This window comes from Nasonia vitripennis, chromosome 2 (assembly GCF_009193385.2).
Source record: "Nasonia vitripennis strain AsymCx chromosome 2, Nvit_psr_1.1, whole genome shotgun sequence".
Classification (NCBI taxonomy): domain Eukaryota; kingdom Metazoa; phylum Arthropoda; class Insecta; order Hymenoptera; family Pteromalidae; genus Nasonia; species Nasonia vitripennis.
The window spans coordinates 19,685,920-19,713,795 of record NC_045758.1 but is presented as its reverse complement, the minus strand read 5'-3'; the positions used below and the strand labels follow the sequence as shown (position 1 = coordinate 19,713,795).

The following is a 27,876-nucleotide window of genomic DNA, read 5'->3' as shown; positions in this document are numbered from 1 at the left end:
GGTAAGAAAGTTTATGCTCTTTGTCTTCGTCGAATCAAGCTTGTATTTTTATTGGTTCGACGAAAAGTTGTCCCGTCTGATGGAGTCTCGCGTTCGGATTTACATTTTACATCGCGATTGAAAGAACTTTGAAACGGCGAGCTTGATAAATCCAAATGGCCTCGTCAATGGCCAAAGTTTTAATTACGTTAAGCCCGCAGTTGAAACTTGTTACTCTCGGTAAGCCTGGCATGTTAATGTGATTATGAAGCATTCGTTAGTCGCGGCATCCACGGGCAGAAACGATCTTTTTCAAATATAATGGACCCTTCGTGGTTTCAACTTTTAACTCCGGCCGAAGTTTATCGAAGTATATATGCGCAGAAGAAGTTTCAACAGCCGCATAGAATTTAGTCTTGCAACACGGATTTTTCCACTGTCATCGCTCTGGCAGCTTAATCTTCATCGATCCAATGTAAATTTAGCGTGGCGGCACAAACTGGCTCTTGATAAAAGATGAGTCATGGAAGATATCGTTTGCTCAAGAATAAAAAAAGTCTGCTAATTTCGTATTTACGGTTGCACGATATAACGTTTCTGGCTTTATTTTCAAATATTCCGAGATAACATAGCGCGCGCATTTGTTCGACGCAGCAGCAAATCCCCGACTTTTTTGTTTGCACTTGGCAGCGTGCTCTTCTTTTTTCCTCGCCGACTTTTTTCTTTCTTTATCTGGCTCTGCGTCGATCGGCGCCTTATCAATATTCATGCTCACGCGATAATACGATTCGCCAGTGCCACTTGCGCTGCGCCGACGTTCGACCGACGGACCTGCAAATTCGTCTAGATGCGTCCTCGTCACCACGACGCTCCTCTCTTCTGTCGGGCATCCCGCGAGGTTGTTAAATGTGAGAACAGCTCTCTGTCGCTCGCAAAGGGAAGTTACTGGCCATTACCGATTTTCGAGATTTCTCGTTATCAGCTCGGACGTGCGTTAACCTCGTTTCTCGCATCACAGTTATCGCGCAGGCTCCTGAATTTCGTGCGAGCTTATTAATTGCAATTGAGTTTTGCGAGAAAATCTCAGTGCCGAGCATTTTTCGCTATAATTGCGAAGAAGCTTCATTAAAAAGAAAACCTTATTGCGCGAAACAGACGCGTGGAGCTAGATAATTCACGAGCGCGAGAGCGAGTGAACGCTTTAGAGGCTGATTGCAATTAGCCGATATAGGAAAATGCAATTAGATGTATGCTCGAGAGAAATTCGCACAGCGAGCTCGGAATTGAAAGCATCAAAGAGACGCTCTAACTAATTCGGGAACTGCAATCTTCCAGTTGAACTGGCGCGGCGACTTAGATCTTTAGAATATGACGCGTACGTCCCATGCCCGCGCGCGTTTCGTTTCATTACCAAATGTACGTGTGCAGTGCGTATCTCCGCTCGCTCTATGGATGCGACAGCTTATCCGACTGATTGATTCTGTATGTAAACTGTGTCTTTAAGCGGAAACCGCCGACAGCGAATCAATCCACATTCAAACGCGCAGTATATCACCGCGCTGCCGATGATCGGGGGTCGTGGGAAGCGAATCAAAGGATTCTCTTGCGTTTATTGCGCAGGCCAGGTATTTGGTATTTTACATATGAGCGCGCATCTAGGGGTTCCAGTTCGTTAGCGATGCTCGAATTCGTCTGAATGATCGCCTCGCGCTGTTGCTGCGCTGCGTCTCCATTTTCCGATTCAAAGGAACTTCTCTCTATTTAGACGACTATTAGACGACTGAACCTGCAATCGTTTCGAATTAATCGCTGCGGGTGCGTGGGCAATTTTAAAAAAATGATCCCGCAAAGTCCCCGTTGAAAGCGCAAGCACACCCTCCGGTTCAGCAGCGAAGCGGGTTCTATCAGAGCCATCAATCTATCTCGGTACACCGAAATCGTTTTAATCGCGAGCTAATTGGCTGGGCTCGGCCCGTCTCTGACGTCTTTGCGAGCCATTAAACCCGCCCAATTCATCCGCAGCGTACACTGCGTAAACTGCGCCCAGCGAGACTGGACGACGAGGCCGCGTGTACGTTATAAAAAAGAATTTCGACGCCGCGTCGGCGACGAGCTTACCGCGAGAAAGAGAGAGGGCAAAAAAGGGGGCACACGCAAGCCTAACGAACCATCCTGCATCCGCTTATCGAGCGAACTGCGAGCACGCGCGCCGATTAGATTAGGGCTAAGGACAATCGGCCAATGAGGGGCGCAGGCGGAGGAAAAAAGGAGGCATTTTGGCAAATTAGTCCTAAGCCCTTCGGCCGCAACGCACTCGAATCCCGCCCGCCTACTCCTCAATTTTACGCAGTTCGCCGCTGCGCCACCTGAGAGTCAAATCCAATCTCGGGAGCTACCTCACACTCGCGACGCCGCACATCCGACCAGAGTAATCTGGTAAACCATTTAGACACGGAGAGAAAGAGAGAGAGAGAGAGAGAGAGAGAACGCGTCGGTGGCGCACTGTCCGTTCCACTCGGTTTCCCAACATTTTCCGCCGGCGGACAGCTGCAGATCGGCCCGATCCTCTCTCGTCTCTCGGAAATGGAAGAAGCGGGGGCCACCCCGGCGGTGCGAAGCGCCTTGCCTTGCTACAACCCCTTTTGCTAATTCCAAGGCCAATTACGTCCCCGACCGCGACGGTGTGCGTACGAGCCTGCTTCTTTCCCTCCTCCCTTTTTGGCTTTTTCGGCTGCGAATCTCGGCAGGGCCGCCGACAAAGATCGTTCGTTCGCTTCGACCGCGCACTTCCTTCGCACAGTGCGGGCCCGCTCGCTCATCCTCTCGCCGGCATCCACACACGATCTATCTTTTGCGAGCCTCCGGACGACTATCGAAGGTCCTGTGGCCAAGCTGCCGCGCGGGCTTTTAGTCGATGATGCGCGGTAGCACGTTAATGAATTCGATGCCCCCGTCTCGGCCGACCGGACCTCTGCCTTCGTCCCTGCTCGGGAGTAAAAAGCCCGCACGCCATTCTCGAACTGTACTCCATTGTGCGGCGAGAGTACAAGAGACTTCGGAGTAAAAGAGCAGTAGCGGGCGCTTGAAAGCCGAAGCTCTGAAAATTTTCGAATGGAAACTCGCCCGGCCGCGGCTGCCAGGACGATTCTCGGCCAAAGTGATGCCTCATCCTTAGTGGAGTAAAGCGAATTATTTGGGTTTTTGGTGTCCCCATAAATAAGGGAGCGAGAGCGTCGTGCTAGTTGGCATTTGGACGCGGACCAACGCGAAAAAAACGCATCGCGCGAGGCAACCGGTGACGGCTAGACGTCTCTCTCTCTCTCTCTCTCTCTCTCTCTCTCTCTCTCTCTCTCTCTCTCTCTCTGCGCCGGGCGGCTGAAACAATAAAGCGAGCGGCGCTGCCACGGGAGAGAGAAACAAGTGCATATACGACGGAAGGGAGGCCCTCGTTTTCTCTCTCGCTCGCGCGCTGGATGTTTTCAACGTTCAGTTTTATGGGTCGTAAAGCAAAACGCGCGCGAGGGATGCGCGCCGTTATAAACGCGCCGCTCGCTAATTAAGCCTTATGCGATGCTGCGCGTTATATATTCACTCGCCGTAACGACCGAATTACCCCGGCCGATGCCAAAAAGCCTCCTGTACGACTGTACGGCTTATGTACAACCGGGACGTAAATAATCGAGACTTGATCGACTTGACTGTTGCCACCGCCGAGCTCTGTCTCTCTCGCGCGCGAGTGCGACAATTGGGCCCTTGAAGAGGGATGTTGAGCGCAGCGGGCGAGTTTCCCCGAATGAAATTGCAGTAACTGGATTACATTATACGCGCGGTGATTGACGGTGGAACATTCGTCGTCGGAAAAGGGGTACGGCGGTGGGGACAAATGGTCGCCGCGATCCAGTTCAATAAACTTTCTTCCCGTAATGGAGCCGAAATCCGTCAGTCAGGAGCAAATATCCACTTCGAGATAGCCGAGAGCAGTTACCTAGCTGCGTGAAAAATCAGTAGTTTCAGTCAGGGTCCGATCCGTCGTGCGAGTGAGAGGGAGAGCGAGTTTGCCACGGAGAAGGGACGACGGCGAAAGATAAAAGGCGCGAGGGACATCATTTACCCTTCTCCCTCCGGCGCGGGCGAAGATACGAACTGTCTGCGATTTGTATCGCCGCGCTGGACCGGGGCAGCTTAAGACAATTGGACGAAAGCTTAAGACATCCTTCAGACTCGCTATCTCGAAGCGGCTTTGCCCATTGCCCTGGCCCGTAGCTCGCGCAGCTGGAGACGCGGACGCGCTTCGTGACTACTGCGGCTCTCAAAGGCTTCCGTGCAGCGGCCGCGGCGCGAAGAACTATACCTAATGGATTTATCCTCGCGAGGCGCGTAATCGGACTGCAGCACTTTGTGCGCGGGAGAACAATCGGCATTGTTTGCCAGGCTCTCTCTCTCTCTCTCTCTCTCTCTCTCTCTCTGTCTCTCTCTCTATATATATATATATATATATAATAGTGTTTTCGTTCGAGCTCGCCGCTCTTGATCCGTAAAAGTATAACAGTCGCGCATTAATACGCTTGTTTGTATACTACGGCGCGGCGATTATCGCTTTCGAGTGTTTTCCGGGAGAGTTGGTTGATGGGATTTCAACGCGGACGATCGACTCGACGGAGAGCCGTTGTAAACAAACAGTCCGCATTTACCTTCGATCGCGTCGCGAGTAGCGATACTCATCCGAGGAGCACGAGAGCTAGTCGAGGTATCGGTAAATTACAACCGCGTCGCCCTAATTTATTCTTGGCGCGTCGACAATTTTTAGGTCGTTCACTCATACGCCGAACGTGTAGCCTGGAATTCGCATGTCGGCACGTGTTGCTAGGCAAAAGTCTTTTGTACCGGATCGCGTGCGCCGACTGATAAATTCACTTTTCGACTAACCAGGCGCTTTAGCCGGAGCTGGCTTTTTATATGCGCCTCGTCGTGTGCGAGGGCTCGGGTAAAAAGCGCGCGCTGGAAATTTCCAAACTGCCGGATTAACGTCCTGCGCCGCGGCGGCGTTGTTGTTGTAAGGGCGACGTTTGTTAAGAGCTGCGCGCATTAAGCTTCGAGCCCGATCGATTTCTCCAAGCCGCTAGTCACGGCTTTGACGTCAATAAACTCGCCAAGGTCTCCGCGTGTCAAAACTCGCTCAATTGTGGCATGCAATTGCGGCTCGGATACGCCATCGCGGTAATATCTCTCAATGTTTGATGCTTGATTACGGCGTGCTTCTCGCCGATGTTATAGACGCAACAAACCGTTTCCGCGAACGCGACCTTTTTCTTCGAAGACGAAACAATAATGCTCGTCTGATAGACGGGTGATTATTGACACAAGAGGGAGAAAAAGGCGAGAAAAAGAAAAACGATGCCTGGTATGTGGACGTCCACGCCGATATGTCCACTGATGGATGCCTCGGTAAACATGGAGCTATACTACTTAGAATGACATTCATCATAATACGCCACGATGACTGAGCAGCGTATCGATCGCGCCGCATACTTTTCCTTTCAAAAAAGAAAACGCGGGCAACAAATCACCCCGGAAACGATATAAAAGCCGCTGGCAGGGAGAGGGGAGGTTGTCGGCAATTTATAGCATAAGCGAATTATTGATAAGGTGTCAGGGCCGCGAAAAATTTGGAGTGGGGGCGAAGATTGCGCGTCGCAAAACTCGCGCTTTGAAAAATAGTCGGATATTTATTCGAGATCCGCCGAGCGCAGCCATTTCTCTCGCGAGAAAAGAAGCGACGAAGCATCCTGTCCCCCGCTTTCAGTTTCGCGCGCCCCCGAACGTCCTTCTTTATTTCCATTAAGGCCCTCCCCGACATTTGTTATGATCCTCCTCTGGCGCTGGAGCTCGCGGGAAGGATGTAGTTATGTAAGAGCTGGGGCGACCGAGGATAATCCCTCGGCTGCTTAAAGTATTCCGCAGGCGCGTCAGCCCGCCGAGCGCTAATGTTTACAGATAGCCGTACTTTGCTCGGGCTATTGTCTTACGCATCTCGGAAAGTTGATCATCTCGATTGCCTGCAGCAATCGAATTCGCTTCGCCGCTACTCTGCTTATCCGGCCTCGTGAAATGCGAGAGGTCTGCCGGAGATAATTTCAGCTGTATAGCCTTGTTGCTGTCGGGAAAGGAAGAAAAAAGCGGGAAACATTTTGCAGCCGCAACGATCGCGGGTTATTTCGCTTCGATGGTGTAGTGAAACGAAAGTCAATAAAGCTTTAGAAGCGCAAAAAGGCCGCGCTCCGGCCAGCCGGAACGTAATGAACTTTCAAGCTATTAAAGTTTCCTCGGAGCTTTTCCCTTTTTGTTGTCCGGTTTTCAAACTCCCCCACGTACACCATCGATCCATCCGGGTATCAGATGTCCAGGCTGCCTTCAACGCCGCGGCTGCGGGATATTTCTGTGCCAACGAGTAGCGACGCGCTCGCAACTAAAGTGTAATTTTGATTACAGCCGCGTCAGTTTGCGAATTGCTTTGTCTCCCGCGCCCCGCAATAGAAGCGGTATCGACTGCTTCGGAAGTTTATTACACAATGCTCCGCGCGAATCCCACACACGCTGGAAGCTGGCGAATTTTATTTCAGTCTCGAGATTTCGCCGTGGAACCTTTCCGCAAGTTTGAAATTTCGTAGGTGAGGGAGCGAGGAGGCTGTGGGTGACGCGCTCGAGACAATGGCAGGTTTTTCGGCTTTTATTGAATTCCCTGACCCCTCCGCAGCTGCTTTCCACCCGAGGCCAACCGAAGTGTATGTAAATGTAGCCCTCTGGGAATATAATCTTGCATGGAGATGAGAAAAAAGAGGCGGGGAGTAGGGAAAAGTGCGCGCCCTTCAAGCCTCTCTCTGCGCGCGCGACATTCGTGCATTTTGGATCTTCCTTATCGCGCTCGCGCCGCACGTGACCGATATCAGCCTATAGTCGTACTGGGGTACTGTAAAATACCGACGCATCTGATACATCAACAAGCCACCGATATTTTATTTCAACGCTTCAAGCGCTTTCCAGCAGAGCTTTGAAATTTTCCCGAGCGTGCTTGTAATTATCGCAACGCAGCTGCAGAGACGGAGCGAATTTTTCCGACTGCTCCCGAAGCGGTGCTGATGAAAAACAAGGGAGCCATCCGCGCGCAGTAGTACGAACCGGCAGCAGTCAGCCGCGCGAGATAAGCCTCGGAAAAAGCAGCAGCAGCAGCCGAGCGGCGCCGGCGTCGATGACGTGGTTGCATAAAATGTACAACGCGTAGTGCAGCCGAAGAGAAAGAGAGGCGTGGTACGTGCCGTAGGTGTAAGGAGGCCAGCCAAGCCGCCGGCGGGCATGCGCTGCATTCGTTGTCTCTCTTCTCTCTCGTCGAATAAATCCGTTTCGGGGGGAAGGACTCCTTTGACGGAATTACTTCTCTTTTGGCGCGCACGAGGGGATCCGAGAGCTGCGGCGCGACTTTGTGTGTAGTTCGCTCTCGTGCGCGGCATCTTATTTCTCGATCGAGTGTATATCCGATGTGGCTCATATTCTCGCTTCGAATCACGTCCGCAAGCTCGCATTAATTCTTTCGGGTTCTTGCGGCTCGCCGTGCGTGGGATTAGCGGCCTCCGGGCCAATTCGTCCTTTGAATTGCAATGCAATATCGCGCAAAACATGATCGGGGCGTGAAGTCTAATTAATCCAATGCAACGCATCGCGGATAACCACTCGCGCGTGTATCCCGCTAAAACTTTTAATCGAATTTGTTTCGAACACCGCGTGGCAGTCGTAAATGGTACATCAACCCAACAAAGCGCGCACACGAGCGCAAGCGCTTCGATGGCTTCTTAACGGGCTCGCGCAGCGGATAATCGCTGCTGTTCTCTCCTTGGCTGTTGCTGGCGACGGTCGCCAACTCCCATAAATAGCGAGAGGAGACCGGCGGAATTTCCATTACAGCGCGTTCCAGTACCTACTCCCCATAGACAATATCATCGAAAGTCTACCGCCGAAACTGGCCCCGCCGCGCGCCGCCCGCCATTAGGTGTTTGCGCGCGCTATTTATTACGCGCGTGCCCCTGTCGTCGGCCGCGATTTATGGGGAATCGCGTCGTATGGAGCTGGCCGCAAGCGCGAGTCGGGGAAAAAATGCTGCCCGCTTGGGACGATCGCGCCGGAGGATACTATCGCCGTTAACTGCCGCTCTCTTACTTCTTGCACGCTACGTCGAACAATGCTCCGCTGTGAATCGATGCTTCGCTCCTGCAGCTAAACAGCTTGCCTTTTGCTTTACATTGCCTGTCTGCACTGTTTACCGAATAACAAACTGTTGTTATGTTTCTGCTTCGAGGAAAAACGCGCTGGCCCTTGCATAATTACCAAGTTTTTACGATAAACACTGAAAATTAAACGGAAGTTCGTAGACGCGAGAATGCATGGCGCTTTTACGAGCGAGTGCGTAACCTACTTTTGGGTGCACAATTATAAGCTGGCAGAGGGTCTTGATAAAATTCGTGGAAACGCGAGCTCGGGCTTAATAATACGCTATCGGTACACGGAGAAAAGAAAAATGTTGAATTTACTGTAGCGACTTAAGTAAAACTACAGAGGGCGCCCCCTCAGTCAATGCTACTGCAGACTTCAGTAAAATCTACTGAACTGTCAGTTTCGGGTGAGATGAGCATCGCTTAAGTTAAAATTACTTGTCGCGCTTCAGTAGAGATTATAGTTTAGAATAAAGAAGCAGCAGTGTTTGGGAATTACCACAATCCTAGACAATTATATATTTCAATGAATACCCAAAGTTTCAAAGTTCATATGATATGCATGCAGTGAGCTTCATTTCACTTGACCGTACCAAGTCATCAATTTTTATTCAATCATGTCATACTATCTGATTGAAGAAATTAATAGAAATTGTGCATATTAATATAATAATAGTGCAAAATGCCTTGCTCAACAAAACTAAAGTAAAAATAAACCCATTCGAACATTAATTGTGGTTTCGTTGGACCAAAATCTCAAATCAGTCAATTAAAGTAATAACACAATAAAGATTGCTTGAGCTTATTAATCAGCTCTTAGCATTTCCAAAAAGAGTACATATCAATAGTTTTTGATTTACAGTTCAGAAGCTATTCAAAAATTCAAAACAATTTTAAGCTTTGAGTCGTGGTTTTCAATTTTGAAAGATAAGAATTTTCTAATAACTTTTGAACTGTAAATCAAAAACTATTGATATGTACTCTTTTTGGAAATGTTAAGAGCTGATTAATAAGTTCAAGCAATCTTTATTGTGTTATTACTTCAATTGACTGATTTAAGATTTTGGTCCAAAATCACCGATACCAAGCAAAATGTGAAATTCGTATCTAATGTACTCGCAGCCTCAATTAATGTTCGAATGGGTTCATTTTTACTTTAGTTTTGTTGAGCAAGGCATTGTGCTCTACTATCATGCTAATTTACACAATATCTATTAATTTCTTCAATCAGTTAGTATGACATGATTGAATAAAAATTGATGACTTGTACGGTCAGAACTTTGTGCAGATATTATTCTAACGTCAATATCTATCAATTAGTTTAACTCGATAACATGATATTATGTACTTATTTCATTTCCTAACCTTATTCTAATTATAATCAATTATGTAGGTTCATTTATATTCATTAATAAACATTGAAATTCTCATTCACAAACTTTATTTCGTACATTGGAAGTCGCGACTATAACATTTTTGGTTGATTCAACGAAAGATTTAAGTAGATTCTACTGAACTGTTCATTCAGTAGAAACTACGCGAGCGACTTCAGTTAAATTAACTTGACAGCCTGTTACTTAAGCGCTCAGGTTAAATTTACTTAAATCTTGGGTAAACTCAACGTTTTTTTTTCTCAGTGTATGTTACGCTGCGGTCGGAGCCACACCTGGAGTCGGGTTTCCGAACCAATCCCTCGGCCAGTAATGCTTGCGATTTGTTCGGCACGGCACTCGCGAATTAAACAATTTTGCGAGCTTGCGGCCGTTTGTCGTGTGGAAGTTAATAATGCGACGCGCCGAAAGCGCAGAGGTGTATTTTTCAGCGCGATAGCGCCGACAGCCTTTTGTTTTCCACTGATACGAAGCGGTGCGCGTTGCAGCCGGTCAGTTTACAACGCGGCCAGCGTAATTGCGTTAAATTAAACAACTGCGGGCCGTGTGTACGTTAGGCTCGATAATTCCTCGGTGTAGAGGCGCGTGAATTTCGAAAATTGGGAACCTTTTCATTTCTCCGCAGGAGATGTTTTTTTCTCAAACAATGAGGTAGACACGTGTCGGCTATAGTGCACATCCTCCCTCGCGTACGGCAAATATCGCGGGAATCTTTAGAAATTTGAAAAGCCGCGGCGTACAGGGGCTGCGTAAACGCGAAGAAAGTTCGTGACGAGACGAGACGAGCGGGCTTTCCTCAAGGAAATTCCGGGCACGTACGTTGGCGCTCCCTCCGAGATTACTTTATACCACTCGGATATACACTCGGCGGCTCGCTATAAGAATCGATCAATTGCGAACTGGCCTCGAAGCTGCGGAGCACAGGTGCTGATATTTCGCCGGAGTGCCGTTCGCGAGTCGAGCGAATATTTCATGAACGACTAACTTTTCCGGCTCCCCGCTCTCTCAAATGCTTGTCACCCCCTCGACTCTGCAGCCGCGCAGCGAGCGAGGCGAGGGTGACTCCGGCCGCACCGAGTCATGCGGCTTATTATCATTTTCGCAGTGAGGGACCTTATTATTTTTTCAATATTCCGTAAGCGATGTTTCATGGGCTCGTAGGATTATGCGCTTATTGAGTCAGTGGCCGAATAAACGAGTGCGCTGTCGGGCTCCTATTAATTGAATTTTTCAGTGTGTATTATAATTTATTTTCACTTTCAAGATACAACGTGCTTTACGCCCGGCTCGATACACTTTCGTTCGCGATGACGTCGTTCAGACGCTTATCGACTCTACGAAGAACATACGATACCGGGCGAAATGCCGATGTTATACGATCGATAATGAGTGTGAAATTTTGATTAGATCAGTGAATTGCTATCGCAAGCGCACGCGCATACATGACAAGACTCGAGTCTCGAGTAGCTACAAATTGTGTTAAGTCATTCGGTACAATTAGCAGCTGCTTTGGTCGATCGTAAAAATATCTTTCTTGTTCGCGTACTGACTGAGCTTTCTCTTAAGTTTGTCGACGACGAACGAGGACAGACGTTTATCTCGCGACCAAATCATCGCGATCCTGTGATTTGCGAAATTCGCCGTTTTCTCGCCGCTCAATACCGTCGCCAAATACGAGTCGTAATTGCCTTCGATGATAATCTGTTTGATCGGACCTGCGAAAAGAGAGAGGATTCCTCATTAGTGCCGCGTATGCCTGTACGCATACAAAAAAAAAAATGAAATTACCTATGAACTTTGTCGATCCCTCTAGCTGCCAGGTCTCGGTGACGTCATCGCCAACTGTGCCATTGGCGTTGAAAACAACGGGGCTGTTGCGCTTGTGACTCACCGCCGTGTACTTCATAGCGAACGTGTTCTCCGACAATTTTTTCACCACAAAGTGCCCGCATTTGTTGACGCTGGTGCCGCTAGCGGGCGTCGACGCGACGATGTACCAATCTCCAACAAACTGCGCAGAAAAAATGCGTTTTTATCGTCACTGCGCGCGTGCCTATTTTCGTTATTTATGTAGTCATTATAGTTGCGCTTTAAACCCTGCAGCACACGAAAGATAAATATTGACTCTTTTTTTCTGTGAGCGAACCGGCAAATAATCGATTTTCTTCTGTTCTGTTGCAGGTAAGTTTCGTGGGAGCATTCCTACCAGCCATCGAATCTGCGCTACGAGGGAGTCCGATTGTAAGGCTGTATTATGAATTTTTCACCAGGATCTGTTGTTCGTCAGAGAACGACGGTTTAATAATCTAATCCCGTTTCAAGGCTTTCTCGTCCGAGCTTTCGCGGGTAATTCGTAAAACGTGTGCGATCCCGGGGAAAAGGGGATACGCGCTAATCCCGCCACACACGGCTGTTCAATATTAACACTTTTCAGCGCGGGATCAAGTCGCTGCGCTCGCGGATCCGCATTGAAATTGACGCCGCGTTCGCTCTCTTGCTTCGCGGAGTTTTACCTGATTCAAATCCACAATTTTCGTCCCCTCGAAATTCGCAGTTTGAGCCTCGCACACGATGGAGCACGTAGCCAGCGCCGCCAGTGCAACCAGGGTTATTCTCCTGCATCGAGACATATTTTTCGACGACTCGCGGCGTGCACCGCGCGAAAACTCTGGAAAAATAAAGATTTTGCATTATTCCAATTTGGAAGATTGCTCGTGCAGACGGAATCGCTGCGGCGATGAAAAATTGATGAGCGAGTTCAAAGTTATATTAATGGCATTGCTCCCCGTCAAATATTAAAACCGCAAGCTCCCCCGCTACAGTGCGATAAAAATACGCCGGAGCTCATATAAATATAAATTCTATCGCTGGTGGTTAATAATTGATTGGATACCTCTGAATGTTTACGCTTTCGTCCGGAGGCGCAGCTGTGTATAGAGGTGCACATCCAGCAGCAGGGCGTTTACACTGGCCGTTTTCCGAAGTGAAGAGCGCGCAGTGAAAAGTAACGGTCGAAGAGTTTAAGCTGACCGGAATCGAACGCGGCTTTTACAAGCGGTGCACAATCGCGCGCATGCAATGATAAACGGGCTCTCGCAGCAGCTTTAACTGGCACTGAAACGCCGAGGCAAACGGTGCCTACGAGAACGATCCTCAAGTTATGACTGAAGCGCACTAAAGTGAGACACTCCCGCGCGAGGCCTCGAACGGAGGCATCTTATCCATCCTATTTTCTTCTCCGCTTTCTTCTACGTAGCTGCGCGTGCTCGTGAGTAGGGGGCCGCTGTATAGGTGTATCGAGTCTGGAGGCTCTCTGAAAAAGCAGCAGCAGGGTCCCTCGGGAGCGGGCGAGTATACACTGTACATACACGCGCGGAGCCGCACACTTTTCAATTTGTTTGCCCACTTTCGCCGCAGTGCATCCCGTGCGTGCGTGTGGGCCGTCCCACGCTTTGTTTGCTCGGTGAGTAATGCTGTTTACCCCCGAGCCGTCAATGCAGGAATCTCGCAACGATAATAGAAATCTATGACGTACTCCGAGTTTCGACTGCATAGCCGTATCTGGCGGTCCAGTTGTGTATTCGACTGTTTGCCGTACGCGCCGATATACCGCGAGCGAGCGCGCGATACAGGGTGAATTGTGGCGTCGGACTTGGACGAAAATTTCTGATGGAACTTTCCGCGCGAGAAACTCGGTCAGCCGAGCTCGCTCGTTCTTTGAGCATGCGCTCCCTTGCCGCGCGCAAAAAATCGAGCTGCCGCGTATAAATAACCGCTCGTTCCGATTGTTCGGAAGCTGGATTTACGATTGGAGAATTTTCAATTGCGAATTTTCCCGCGATTCGAGAGGATACGCGAACGAAGCAAATAAGAGGCCCATAAATAAAAGTCTGCACGCCCGCGCGGAGCGCTTTATTGCCTTATCCATCGGAATAATAATGCTAGAAGACCGGACCAGTTTGCCGAACGAAAATAGCTCTGATCACCGCTATCGCGGCGATTTTTTATCGGCGCGAGCTCAGCCCCTCGAACGCTTCGGTTTAATTTATCTGTTGTCGTCATTGCGCTGAGATTAAATGCGGAGAGTCGACCGGGACGAGAGCGGCGGGAGATCAGCTTACACTGAAATTAAAAAGAGAGATGGAGAGAAAGAATCGCCGTGCACGGTCAAGAGCCGGGAGGTATTTTTGCGGGGAGAAAACTCTGCCCCAATCAGCCGGAAATGTTTCCCAGCCTCGCTAGCTCGCTATGCGGGTAAGAGGATAAACGAAAGCGTGTAACATTGCCGGATCAATTTCGGCGATTAATAGTCAGGCCTCGGGGGTGAGGGGCTGAAAATGATTAAGCTGGGAAGGCAAGCGGAAAAAGGAGTGAGACAGCTCGCGCTGTCTATACGAGGGCCGCTGTCTAGTCCCCCACCCCGCTCTCTCTCTCTCTCTCTCTCTCTCTCTCTCTCTAATTTACCGCAGACGTACACTACTACTCGCGTGGGCTCGACGACGGTAGATTTATATTTTCGATGCGCGCGCGACAAGTGCGCCGGTGAGCGGTCCCTCCTAACAAGGTAGCCGCAATCTAGCGAACGCAGCGCTCAATTAACGCTGGCCCGATCCAGACCAATTTTGGCGAGAGACCATGTGGGCGACGCGCGGACACCTTTCTCCGCTTTCCTCTCTACTTCTCACTTCACTTTCTCGACGATGTAGCTCGTTTGGCCCAGCATGCGCGCCCACCTCTTTTTCTCTCTGCCTCGTTTGCTGCTTTTTCCGCTGGAAGGAAAATCTCGCACGGCCGAAAAAGTTTTCTCGTTTTATGTCATCTTTGCGAGATTTCTCGACGAGACCGCCGAGAATTTAAAAATTTCTAGTTTTCTTCGACGAAACATCAACTTCAGCAGCGAGGATACCCGGTGATCGTTACCCGATCAAAGGTAATCTCGTGCAAAGTTCGCCGATCGTGACGAGTAAACGGCGAAGTTTTAAAACAATTTCGCAAGATGATTTTACTGACGCAGCTCGCTGCCCTCGCCCCGTCGCGTGGGATAACTTTGTCCATAATCCGCGTTCTGGCAAGGGGCTTAAGTAATCTGTATTACATTTTCTCGAGCATACCTGCAAGTTTTTCAGCCGCGTTCTCGGAATAGTTTGGAAATTGTTTCCTCATTCTGAATTGCGATCAAGCGAATCCTCTCCGCCTTTGGGCACGAAATTGCTGTGCTCATTTCCATCGCAGTCGAGCTGGAAGCAAACAAGTTGCAACACACGTGTAATACTTGAAATACACAAAAGTCGAGATGAAAAGCAAAACAAGCAATAACTTTTTACAGTCGTGCATTCCGAAGGAACGGCTCGACGTTTGCCTCGGAGAAAAACAAATGTGCATAACAGAGTCGCACAGAGGAACGGGCTTATTGCGCGCAACCCTTCCTCGGAGAAATGAAAATTCGGGAGGGAGTAGAGGGATCCGTGTACGAGCACAATTGCCTTATGTAAATGTTATTCGTACGCGGATACGGGATTAACTGCCGGCTGCGGGGAGTCTAGGCCTGCAGGAAGCTCGGTCGTGATTATAAGGCGTGCATTGCCTCTATAATTACTTAATTAAATTCATACATCACGCGGCATTACGCGGACCACGCGCGAAAAGCCGTCGCGCTGCTGCGGGCTTTCAGCCGCGTGTACTCGAGTGTGCTGGGGATGTACATATATCCGCCTCCGTCTATGTGGAGTAGGGTCGATCCTCGAATTGTCCGTGTCGACAATCCTGTCACGAATACGCGACATTCCGCGCGCGGGCAGAGCTCTCTCGCATCGTCTTTTTAGCCGATCGGCGCTGCGTGGAGACGGTAATTTAATCTTTCCTATCTCGGGATACCTCCGAATAGCTGCAGCCACTCGAGACAACGCGTCGAGACGCGCTGCGCCTGTAGATGGCGAGCGCAACACGCCGAGAGCGACTCTTGGCTATATCAGAGGCGGCGGCCCATTAGCGTCGGAGGTTAATCGTCAAAGTGTTTTAGCATCTGGCAAGCGCGTTTTCCACGCGATATTACCCTCGTAAATCATAGGCGCGAGGAGCCGCAGCTTCAATTGCGCCCGGCTCGGTAGCTCGTAAAACCGGGAGATCGTCGTCGTCGCCGTGTAACAACCGCGGGCTGGCGGAACACGCGAATCAATTACCGCCTCGGGGGCGCCTTGGCATACCTACACATCCGGCGCTCGCTGCGCACTGCAGCCGCGAGCCAAGTGAATTAATCAAGGGCCCTCTGTGTGTCCGAGTATAAGCGCGAGATCGAAGAGATATTGGAAGACGCCGCCGCCGGCTCCGAAATCCGCGCGGGATGTAATGGCCGCGTGATTGCGCGTCTTAATTGTTGTCGCTGGCGCTCCCCCTCCCGCTTCCTTTATTCAAATAACGCCTGTGTATGGATAGACGAGGGGGACCAGCGGCTGGCATTATCGGCACAGACAGACAGCTTCCTTTGTACCGCGCCCCACTATATCGCAGCGCGTCAATCTAGACTCCTGTGCATCCGTGTGCCTCTGTAATCGAGTACTATCGAATTCGCGTTATGGATGACTGGCTTCCCGATTGGCGCTCACGTCGATAATCACCTACATCCGCTCGCTCTCGGCGTGTACGCGTTTGTATGCCCGGTATCGATCGTCAATTGTTTAATCCAACACACTTGAAGTTTTGTTGGCACTCGGCAAGTCACGGGCTTCAGATGAGGCTGCTGCCGCGCCGAAACACCTGCTAACAGCGAAATGTCTCCCGAGATCAGCTGTATTCGCGAGTACAATAAGCAAGCTTCCTTTATGGTCCTTTATGGGCTGGACGATGCACATCGCGGCGGTACGTAAGCGGGGCAATATCAGCCCTCATTGTCGCCCCTCGCTCTTCTGGAATATATCCATCCTCTTATATTTGCTCGAGCTGGATTTGCATCCTAGACGGGAATATTCCCCTGCACTCGGCTCTCGCTTGGAAGCTCCAGCTGCAAATCTCAAATGGACCTGCAAAGTTTGACTTTCAAATGGCCTGCGCGCCAGCCTCTATTCTTCGAGTCGAGGAGCGTTTATGCGAGTACTCTTCCGACTGTTATAAATGCGAGGAGATTGGCCAGCTCTAATTATCATAATTATCATATTCAATTTTATGATAATCGTCTCGAAGGCGCTTCTCGTTATATATACCACATAGCGGAGCGTTTTATTCAGCTGATTAATCGCATTCGGCTCTGCTTACTTTTCAGCTCACGCAGGGCGAAAGGCTGTTCATCAAACTTTTGGCCTGCGCCTGATGAAAATTCCCGACGAAAGACATCAAAGCCTCGGTTATATCCAAACGTTAGCTCGGCCCATCTGCCGCGTCCAAACAAAGCGCAGGGCGCGAGCTCTCATCGAAAAAAGCACGCCGCGCGCCGGTTGATTTAATATCGCGGCATAAATCACAGAAGAAAGAGCAGCGTGTAGATGGAATTTTCGAAATTCCCGCGCGCGGAGCGTCAAAGCGCGGAGCGACCCTCGGATGCCTCACGTGTGTGTGTGTGCTCATCGTCCGGACGACGCTGCACCCTCGGCATTGGCGAATCTCCGACCGAGGCACGTAGGAACGCGCGCGCCCATATTCGGCCCGGCGATCAGACCTGCTTTGCGGTCAGCGAATGCGTAGGCTCGTCCGTGTTTGCGGTCGCGTTTTCGCTAAAAGTCGTTAGCGATGCGATCTATGCTCTCTCGCGTAAGGGCGCGTGTTTATCGGAGAGACTCGGCCTGGCGCGGGGGTGCAGGGCGCGCGGTTCATCAAAACGACGCCGCTGGCTGGCGTCGCACGCGCGATATCGCGCGTGTGCCCGGGATATTATTTTTCCCGCGTTTGATCCATTTTCGGCGGCGCTGACTTTTTTATACACACTCTTTCCCTCCGCTGCCCGGCCCCCGCATATACTCGCGATATCGCTGCCGCGCAGCAGGCTTGCTTTGCATTTTCCTGCCTGATATATTGACGCTCTCGGGACGTTGTTTATGACCGGCGATTTGGTGTATTATGCTCGGATTTTATTGCCGCGCGTATAATCGCCCGGTCAGCCTATTCATTATATTGTAAAACTTTTAGCCGCCTATTATCGCGCAGGCATTGTCGCGTCGCCGGTAAATCATAACTTTTTTTAATTACGACTCGCGCCGCCGGACTGGGTCTAGTTCCTTATTCGTCCATGATTTATATGCCATCGCGCATACCTCGCGTTCTGCGCAGATATCTCGTCATCCATTGTTCGGATTCGCTCCGTCCCACGTACACGTCGCGATCGGAGTTGAAAACTCATAATTCCAGCCGCGCAAAAACTCGCGTGCAGCAGACATTCGCGCTTCCTCTCGCGCGCGCGGATAGGAAACGCGGCCCGCACCCCAGCGCGCGCGGAAGCTGCGCTGTAAGCACGTCTCCCGCACAAAAGCTTTTAAAAAATGCCACTCGCTCGCTCAGTCGCGCTCTCTCGCCCGCGTATAATCTAGGGAAAATCCTCGTAATTCCGCCCCAGGGCACAGTCGACTCTCTAGCGCTCTTCCCCCTCAAACTGCACACGCCGCGCGCATTCGTCATACTTACCGATTCGAAATTGGCCCGCACGCCGCGCGGCTCGCGTGTGGAATGCGCGCACGAAATGATATGCGCGATACGAGCTATATGTAGAATTTATCGGGGACGCGCATATCCGAAAATATTGATATTGAGCGTCCGCTTTTCCGTTTTCTCGCCTGAATTTCGTGGGGACAAACATTTTTCATGTTTGATAATGCAGCCGGCTTTGGCTCGGACCGCGGGCCGTTTCTCGTAGCGTTGAGGTCTGCGGCAAAAAACAACTCTCCACAGCCGCGCAGCGGCTGTTTGCGCTAAAACGCACGACATTTGCATACTGGCGCGTATTCCGATTGATTGTAACTTCGTTGCCGACGCTCTCTGCCACTGGTTGCTCGGATTCCATTCGACGGCCGAAAGTGCATTTAATCCGGGCGACGGATTCGCAGCCAGCGCTGCGTGTTCCGCTGATTAAAATACAAACGAGAACGAAAAATTCAATCGGACGTCGCGGAAGCTCGATCGCGCCGAGCATAACAAATGACCGGCGATCTGTGCAAATCTACGAGTTTCATTTATTTCCGCTTAAAATTTTTATTGAAAAACGTCTTGAATTGAAACGATGACATCGAGTCCCACAACAATATTTGAGCAAGCTTCAATCGGGGCTCGAGTGAGCGATCGAATTGAAAAGCCCTTGAATTGAGCGAAAGGAAGCCGTAGCCATCGTCGTCAAGTCGTCGGCGGTGCTTGATGTTTCCGGCGGGGAAGAAGGAAGCGCAGCTATCCCATTAAAACGTCGCGCGGCTTTAACGAAGCGCGCTGTTATGTACATTAGCATTGCGGCTTTAAGCGCGCGGCAAAAAAGACGGAGAAGCACCTGAAGAAAAGGGAAAGTATGTCGGCGGGGGCGAGAGAGAATGAAGATGTGGGGTCGAGGGAAGCAGCAGCCTATCGAGTCGAAACCGGATGTAACGAGGAACGACGAGGCGACGACGAGCTTTTAAGCAAAGTTGCCGAAACTTGGTCTCGCGCGCCCGCGCGGCGAACGAGTGGTTAATACGTAGGCTGACGTCAATGAGACTGGGCGGCGCCGAGCGCGCGCGCGCGCAGATTTTTCAATGAATAATATCCACTTACGGAGGCCTCCCGCCGGCCTGCGCGAGGTGCTTTAAAAGTCAATTCCTGCTCGAGCACTTCCAATCGATATCGGACGAGAACTTGACGCGCCGCTGTCTGCGCGAGTTACCGCTTTCAAATGGCTGACTAGAAGAAGCGATGGTGTATGTTTCGATAGTCAGCGTCGCGTTATTTTTCGTAGCGAGGCGCTACTCATCGATATTTCAAAATAGTGGTACGTCTGTAGCCACGACGTGCTCTCGAAGAGAGCTGTTCGCGACTCCTGACGTTTGAGTAGGGGTTCGAGGCTCGACGAAAGATAGCCGACGAAGGACGAATATATGTATAGTTTGTAGCGGAACGGCTCGGGCCTACGGCAGTGCATTGTTGCAGCGAGCCACAGTGATTACGGCAAACCAAGTCTCGCTGTCTCGTCTGCTTCGCCGCCGCAGGTATAGGTATCAAGTCGCTCGGGGCTGCGCGTCTAGTCATCATCCGCAGCCATCTGCAGCCTCCCTTTTTTCTTCCTCGTTGCTGTATGCTCGTCTGTGGCATTAGCCTTTTCCGCAGCCAAGTGTACGATTTCCCGCAAGCGAATATTCGAGGACAGAACTCGAGGACGACACAAGGGACAGCCCCCGCGGGCCTAATTGCGCATCGACGACTAGTCGCTCGGCAGCTGAAAAACGTAATTACCAAGCGATTCCGTCAATAATCCCTGAGGAGATCGAGCGCGTGAGCGGCGCGACGGGAACTTGGCTTGTCGCGACTCGCGCGGGGAATCAGAGCGGAGTACTATAGACCCCTCGGCTCTCGGCTCCGTTAAGCATGACGCCGAGAGAGAGAGAGAGAGAGAGAGAGAGCCTTTCCTCTCTGCAGCTTCCTAAGGAGCTTGCGGGAGGAGGGCAGATGCGAAACTTCTAAAATCAATTAGCAGCTCCTTAGGCGAAGAGGCGGGGCCGCTACTGTGCCGTCGTTTTCGACTGGGAACAAACGACGAGGAGGGAGAAGGCGTATATTGGTCCGTGCGGAGATACACGGGCCGCAGGTGTTGCTCCGCGCCGCGAGCTTTTGCTTTTAATTTGCCGGAGTAGGTCTGCAAACAGCGGTTTAGCGGTGTAAGCGCTTTATCGCCGTTTGTGGGGCATTATGCCGAGAGCGCCGACGAAGAAGTAATAGGATGTAAGTGGGAAGCGGCAGAGCACGTTTGCTATCGGAAAAGTCCGAGCTCGCTCGACGCGATACTCGCTTCTTCAAGTATCGAGTTTGAATACAGCGGCGCACAATGGACGGGAAAATTAAGCGCGCGCGGAATACCGAATAAGTCTGCGGGGGAAAAAAGAGGCAAACGTGAACTTGACTCGCTCGGGGCAATGAGAGAAGGGAGAGAGAGAGAGAGAGAGAGAGAGAGAGAGAGAGAGAGAGAGAGAGAGAGAAAGCGCACGTCCAGAAGTAGAAGGAAGTGCGCAGCTGGGGAGAGAAAGCTCACCTCCGCGGCGGAGAAACCGGCAGAACAATCACGCTGTTTCTCCGAGTCGCGAGTGCGTGCGCGCGCGTGCAGCCCAGGCTCGCGTATATATCAAGAACCCTTTCAGGCGCGCGAGGGGCGACCGGAGAATCTGTTCTCGCGACACTGTATAGTTGACTGCTCTATAGCCGGAGGCGCCCGTTCGCGCTCGCAGATTATCGCTGTATGATTTAAGGCGACTTAGGGATTCGCGGATCGCGCCGCTGCCGTTTCTCACTCGATCCACCGCCCCAGCCCATCCCCCGTCAGCCGTTGAGAAAGACACACTGCTTTAATCCGCGGGCTATACAAATCGAACTCCATCCCATTTAGTCGAGGGCAAAAACGCACAAAGCGTCGCGCGCTCTGGATTTGACAGGTGCGCTAAAATTATTTTCATTTTCATCAAGTCGCGACAAACTCGACACCCAAGTTATAACGAGGCATTCAAAGACATCCGGTGACTGCTTGAACGGGGAAAACTTGCCCTCTCATCACGAATCTCCGACTGTCGAGGGAAGTAGTAGAGGACCGCGGGAAGTCAGCGACGCACGCCCGTCCGGGTTCATCAGCCGCGAAACTTTGGTAAACAACCTCGCAGATTTCCCCGCACCCGTTCCATAGCTCTTTCGTCCGTCCGTTCGCGCGCAAATGGCTATACTCGCAGCAAAGGTTATTAATTTTCCGTGAATCGCCAATCTCCCCTCGGAGTCTCGCGAGTTCCAGCAGCAGCGGACATAATGAGGCGGCAAGGAAAGCCGACGAGCAAAAGAAAGCGGAAGCGAAAATACCTCTTCGAAGAAGCATCGCGGGGAGAAAGAGGCGCGTCGGGTAAGAACGAATGATTAGGAAGCGTTGTACAGTAGCTCAAGGGTATCTTCCCAGTGCGAGTCTTCCGTTGCTCGGCCCTTGGCCCCCGGCTCCGTGCTCGTACAGCCTTTGAGCGACCATGCGACCCGGCCTCCCTAAGTAGCGCACGCCCGCCCGTTTCTCCGCATCGAGTTTCAAAGGAGCCTCTCTTTCTCTTTCTCCGAGGACAAAAAGACCCGCTTCACTGGCTTCACTCGAAATATCGCCGGCGCAGGCAAGATTGCCCGACATTAATGAAGCCGCCGATTCGTCATCTGAAATCCGAAGGAAAAAAGTCTCGCCGCGCCGGTGTAGTACGACGCGAAAATCAATAGCTCCCGCAGCGATCATCGCTCGCGGTGTCTAATAAATGCGCTCCGCTTGAGATTCCGCCTCGAGGAGAGCAACGCTTGAATGTTTTCCTCGAGATGAAAAATAAATCTCAATGATGAATTCAGTGCCCGAGTTATTCTTCGTCGGGTGCGCGGCTCCCCTCCGTACGCAAGATTTTCAACGCCGCGGCGCGAACGAAAGAGCGATTCTCCCTTCCACATCTATAGTATCGTGTGCGCGGCGCATCTTCGCTTTTTCTTCCCTCGTCCTCCGCTTTCGGCGTCAGAGGCTGGCAGCGATGATTGGTGGATTTTTCAACTCGTCACCGACGTCTGTGCCCTCGAGGCAGCGCAGCCTCTCTCTCTCTCGCTGCTCCTCTCGCCCTCTAATGTAATATAGCGAAACGAAGAGAAACGACCATCACTCTCGCGGCTATTTCGTTGCCCTCGCTAATGCCTCTCCGACCTTATATTTCTCTCCGACTCCGATGACGAGCGTCGCGCACAATACAATATCAGGGAAAGTGACGCGCGGAAAGTTCTTTTCTACACCTGCCTACGTTTTCTATCAATCGTCTACGCCTCTCAAGGCTAATTCAAACGAAGACCCGCTTGCTTAATCAATGAATTACCGGGAAAGCAACTCGCAGTCGGAGATAAAGCTTGTTTATAGACCTTCCGTCGCTTCGGATACTCGCTGCAGGTCGTCGGGCTTTCGGGAAAAACGAGGCGACGCGACTGTCTGGCATCTCGTGAGTGATTTTCCTCCCGGGCTCTCGTAGTCCCGTGCGCTGAAACTTTAACGTACTTATCCCAACTAGCTGGGATTTAGAGTCGGACAAAGGAGGCGAGACTCTCTGATTTCCTCTTCTCTCGCGCGCTTCATATTCGCTTTCCACAAACGGAATATCTTTTTGCATCGGCATAATTAACGAATAAAATCTGTCTTTGTTCGCAATCCCTTCTCGCGCTCCCTGATGTTTCCTGATCCCTATCGGGGTGCAACGGGCGCATCGCTGTAGGGAACAAAGTCCCCCAACTCTCCCTAAGGACAGGGCGCAGTGGCAACCGAGTAGCTTTCGTGCGCGTCCAGCGATTTTTCACCAGGTACGTAGATTATCGTTACTTTCGCCCATCGATCCTCGTTTCGGGCGAATTTGTCTTGCTTTCTCTGCACTCCTTCCTTTCCCCGCTCCCACGCGTCTGCCTCTTATTGTGCGCACATCGAAGTTTGATGGCCGCGCTGCGATTGAACGCCGTGTGTGTTTGAAAAAAAGTGACTCGTATAATTGCACGGAGAGCGAAAGCCTTCAGCTGGTCGGTGAGCTCTTCTTAGCAGAAGAAGATAAGCACAGCAGCGTTGGGAGGATGATCCTCCGGCATTATTCCCAGCAGCAGAGAAACCTTGATGGCGGGGCGACGCATACGCGCGTACCTGCAATCCCGATTCGGCTCCGAGTAGCTGCAGTGGATTATGCACAAACTTTAATGCGCGAGGCCGCCTGGAAATTGATTACCGTCATTGATATTGCGAGAGCGCAGAGTAATTGAGATAAGTATGTAAAACGACGAGGAGGCAGGGAGGGAGAGGCCGAGTGGAGAAAGAGCGCGCGGCGGTTTAATAAAACCGAAAGCACGGACCCCTCGTCGCCACGATAAAGCACGTCGGCTGCGAGAATCTCTCTCTCTCTCTCTCTCTCTCTCTCTCTTGGCTCTTTCTCTTCTTCTCGCAACCACTTCAATATAGAAATCAACGTCGTGTGGCGCAGGCCTCGACCTCGACCTGCTCCTCGTGGCATTAATAAAATTTCCGACGCCTATCGCTCGAGACTGCCGCGTAGTGTGTAGCTGTAAACCAATCAGCGCATCGAATTTAAAGATTAGAGCAGGTTCGGCTGAGAGAGCGAGGCTGGGAAGAGGCAGAACCCCTGGGGGCGAATTCCCGATTTATTCAAACCGCCAAATACTTGGATCCCATAAAGAGAACGAATGGGATTGGGCTAGCGGTGCTTTTTTTTCACTCTTGCCGCGAATTTTTCACTCTTGCCGTCGCCTGCGCCGATAGCTGGCTGCCGCGCTGCACGCCGCATTACCATCAATTTACATAGACTCACTCTCCGGAGCCAGAACATATTGCATCGCTTTGATTTATGCGAAATATTTGCTAAATATTCCATTTAATCTCGGACGCGCGCTCTCCCTCTCGCTCGCAGCTTCCACAGGATTCCTCCGCGCGCTCTACAGAGGGGAGATAGAGAGAGAGAGAGAGAGAGAGAGAGAGAGAGAGAGAGAGAGAGAGAGAGAGAGAGATACGCATCGCCCATCAGTGACATTGCGGGGTCGCCAGAAACGCGCGCCCCGTTGAATCCTCTCGCTCTGCGCGCACGCTCGGCCTTCTCTTTTCCTCGCGAGTAATAACGCGTTGGAGAAGCTGCGGTGCAACGCGAAAACAAGAGGTTTCTCTACCGCAGATCAGAAGCGTGTTTTCCAGAAACAGAGCGCGGCAGCTGCCGCTCGAACATAGCCTCCCGGATCCTGGCAATATCGCGCACAGCCGCGCGTGCAAGCTCGAGTGGAAGTGGAGCTTACCGACTGGAGACCAATGCACCGGCGAAATCGTTCTGCGGTGAAACTCGATTCCAAGCAGCAGCGCCAGTCGGATTCCCGCTGCAGCCGCGCGCTATCTCATTGTCGGCCTAGTTTGTATCTGGCTTCCTTCCACCTCGGAGCTTCCGAGGAGTAGTAGCATGCCACTCCGAGCGCCTGCGGGGGAGAGCGGCTGACTCGTGCGCCGCCATACGCCCGGCTGTTTATAACCGGAAGCCCGGTAAGTTCCAGGGAAAATACTACGACGGCGACGCCACTTAGCATCGATTTCGAGACTCGGGGCGCAGACGTCGCAATTCGATTAGTATCGCGCGGGAGCTTCGATTTTTCGCAGGATCTCCGCTGGGGGAGGCAGGCCGAAACGTTATCGCAGGCGGCGAGCCTGGGATTTTCGCCTGAAAATATGGGCACCGAGGCTAGCTGGGCCGGGTTTCAATTTAAAGTTACGCGCGCAGCTTTTGTTATCGGAGCAGTAAAAAGCGGAGTTAATAACGGAAAGCTACTCTGCTGCAGATTTCATTCATCCGTGGATTGCGATCTTTTTCACGGCGTACAAAAGCTGGAATTCCGGCGCTAATGCTCGGTCTCTGTCACGGCTCCGCTCTTCTTTTTCGCATCGCACTCGTTAGCATTATCGGAAATATCATCGGCTGCGCTGCGCGAGCTTAAATAAATCCTCTCGCGCGCGCGCAGCGAGGTCCATTTCCGGCGCCGCGCCCCCGCGAGCGAACACGCCGATCGCTGCGGAGCCGTCGAAGCCATTTCCCTCCTCCTTCCTTCTCTTTTTTTTTGTTTCGCAGCTTCACATATTCATACGGCGCGGCGCTCTTTGCTCACAATAAACGCGGGCCATTTGCATGTAGGGTTGGCTCGCGCGCACGGGGATAAGCCGTCCCCGGGGGCGAGTCTCCGCTGCCGGATTGTCTCGATTTATACGAGCGTACACTTGGTCTGCCGCCGCGTGCCCTCGACGTTGCGCGCGCTAGATCGATTCCAGGGCAGACGGTAAATATCGCTGATGAGCTGCTCGGACGCCGAGGCTACTTCTCTCTCTCTCTCTCTCTCTCTCTCTCTCATCCGTGCCCCCCATCTGCATGCGCAAGCGCGGGGGCGCACGATGAGCTGGAAATCGAGGGACGAGGGAGACATTTGTCTCGTACAGAGATTTTCTCGCTGGCATTTTGCGCGCGGGGGGAAGCACTTATTACTCGGCAATCCTTCTCCCGGATTACGCGCCTTTCTCTCTTTGTACACCTGCAGCGTTAATAACGCGGAGGGCTGCGTGTTGCGCTGAATATTCAAACGCAAGGACATTCGACTAATGAGCCCTTTTTTCTTGGATTTTTTCAGGTTTCGCTGTGCGACGATTACAGCCTGCCCGTCGACTTCGTGAACAAGAGGCGGCCAGCCAGCGTACCGACACCGGCTCCTACGACGACCGTTCAATGGACTCTTCCTAGCCCGACTATCGAAACCGTGAGACTTCCTTTTCATCCCATCTACACGTGTAACCAATAGCTCGACTCATCCTGAAACGCGGCAAATATTTAACGAGCGAGAAATCAAAATCTGAGGCCAAAGTTGTGCAAACATCGCGAGGGCGGAATAAAAAGCCTCTCGGCACCGCTCTTCCTTCTCCTCGGGGCGAGATATATTTTCCTCGCACGATTTGCGCTCGCTTTGCGTGCTCTGTTTGCATTTCCGCCGCGTCGACGCTTGAGCGCGCAGCTTCCGCGTTTTTCTCTTCGTCCCGGGTTGTCTACTCCGCTATACGCATACGCGTTGCATCGCCCAGGCTAAATGTCTCGCGAGCCGACGTAATTTCCGGTCCCGGGGTATTGATATTTTCTCCGGAACGGCTGCTGGGGGGCCACAACCGAAGGGAGAGAGGGTGCGAGAGAGAAATATAATTACGGGGGTGACAAAATACCCGCGGGGCAAAAGGCGCCCGAAGAGAGAAAGGGAAAGCGCCGCTGCTGACTTCCGGCGCTGCTTATAATTGCTGTGGCACTCAGAGCCCTGGGTGTCTGCGGGCTCGCATCTGGCGCCGCGCTAAATGTTTCTGCTGAAATATTACCCATACCCCGCCGAGCCCTCGAAGCTTCTTTTCGCTTTCTCGTCGCGCGGCGCTGTCCGGCGAATTTCAGCTGCGGAATACAATTGCTGGATGTCCCATTGTCCCGTTTCTCATTACGCGACGCGCATCGCGGCGATCGCGAAGACGAGGCAGAATGCTGGGGCGGAACAGGGACTATTTCAACTACGGTGCAATTTGGAATAGCTGATGCATCGCGCATATCTTGCAAATAAGAGTACGCGCGTCGGTGGGAGAGAAAGCTCGAGAGATAATGGAGCGTTGATGGGCACAGCCTGACGCATTGAATTCAGGCGCAGGAGAGAAAAAGTTGCGAGCAGGGCGCCGACAGACTAACAGCGGTGCGGCCGCACAGTGGGGTCCACAAGACGCCGGAGAGAGGCGCGCGACAATCGCGGCGGGGGAGAACTCATAAAAAAAGATGGGGTGACACCTGGGAACAAGAGACAAAAGTTCGCATCTTCAGAGCGCGCTCTCCTTCTCTCTCTCTCTCTCTCTCTCTCTCTCTCTCTCTCTCAGCCTCTCGAGCCAAGAGGAGGCTGAATCGCGCTGCGAGCTCGTAAGCCCTACTTAATACTTTAGTGCTTTATATTACTCGCGCTCTTGCTATCCCGAAGCAAGTCGCGCGCAGCGGCAGCCGCCACATCTATCACTTTAAAACCTGTACACCGGGTGGCGCATCTCGTTTCCCTTTTTTTGCGTGCTTATACGGCTTACATTACTCAGGTGATGCACTTGAGGCGGAGAGCCGGGCTTAACCGATCGGACTGCTGCATGAGTACTCCCCGCGGGAGAATATTTATACCTCACTCTTTGTTCAAAGTGCTCCTGGGCCGTTAGAATCAAAGGCAGTAATCAGCCAGGCCGCGAAAGGCGACTAATCGAATCAGCTGCGCGCGGCTGCGGGAGCATAGTTCCTTCCGATGATCGATTTTGAAGTGGGCCGCAACTACGCGTCGCCGCCCAGGGCATCGCGGCGCAGCAAAGCTCGTCAGAGTTTCCGCGCTAGATGCCGACGCGTATAAGCATCCGGGAGTCGGCGCCTACATATAGTCGGCGTGTATGCGCGCACACACGGGTCGTAATTACAAGCTCCGTCAGATCCGAAGTCAGCAGCTATACGTTGCTGAATTTCGCGTCCCCCTCTCATCCCCGACGA

General features: G+C 51.7%; 2 protein-coding genes across 5 annotated transcripts in view; one reads left to right on the top strand and one right to left on the bottom strand.

Annotated features, from left to right (window-relative positions):
• The window catches only part of LOC100120618 (heat shock protein DDB_G0288861), a 116,616-nt gene that overhangs the window by 66,119 nt on the left and 22,621 nt on the right, over nucleotides 1-27,876 (top strand). For all 4 annotated transcript variants that reach the window (XM_031923799.1, XM_031923798.1, XM_031923797.1 and 1 more), the window contains one exon: nucleotides 25,973-26,098. In XM_031923799.1, the coding sequence (XP_031779659.1) occupies nucleotides 25,973-26,098 (126 nt within the window). The remainder of the gene's footprint in view (nucleotides 1-25,972; nucleotides 26,099-27,876) is intronic.
• On the bottom strand, nucleotides 9,693-14,347 carry LOC103317102. The gene is made up of 4 exons (XM_031923800.2): nucleotides 12,525-14,347; nucleotides 12,145-12,299; nucleotides 11,420-11,642; nucleotides 9,693-11,346 (listed from the first exon to the last, which is right to left on the bottom strand). The coding sequence occupies exons 2-4, from the start codon at nucleotides 12,259-12,261 to the stop codon at nucleotides 11,129-11,131; spliced, it is 558 nt and encodes a 185-aa protein (XP_031779660.1). The 5' UTR covers nucleotides 12,262-12,299; nucleotides 12,525-14,347; the 3' UTR covers nucleotides 9,693-11,128.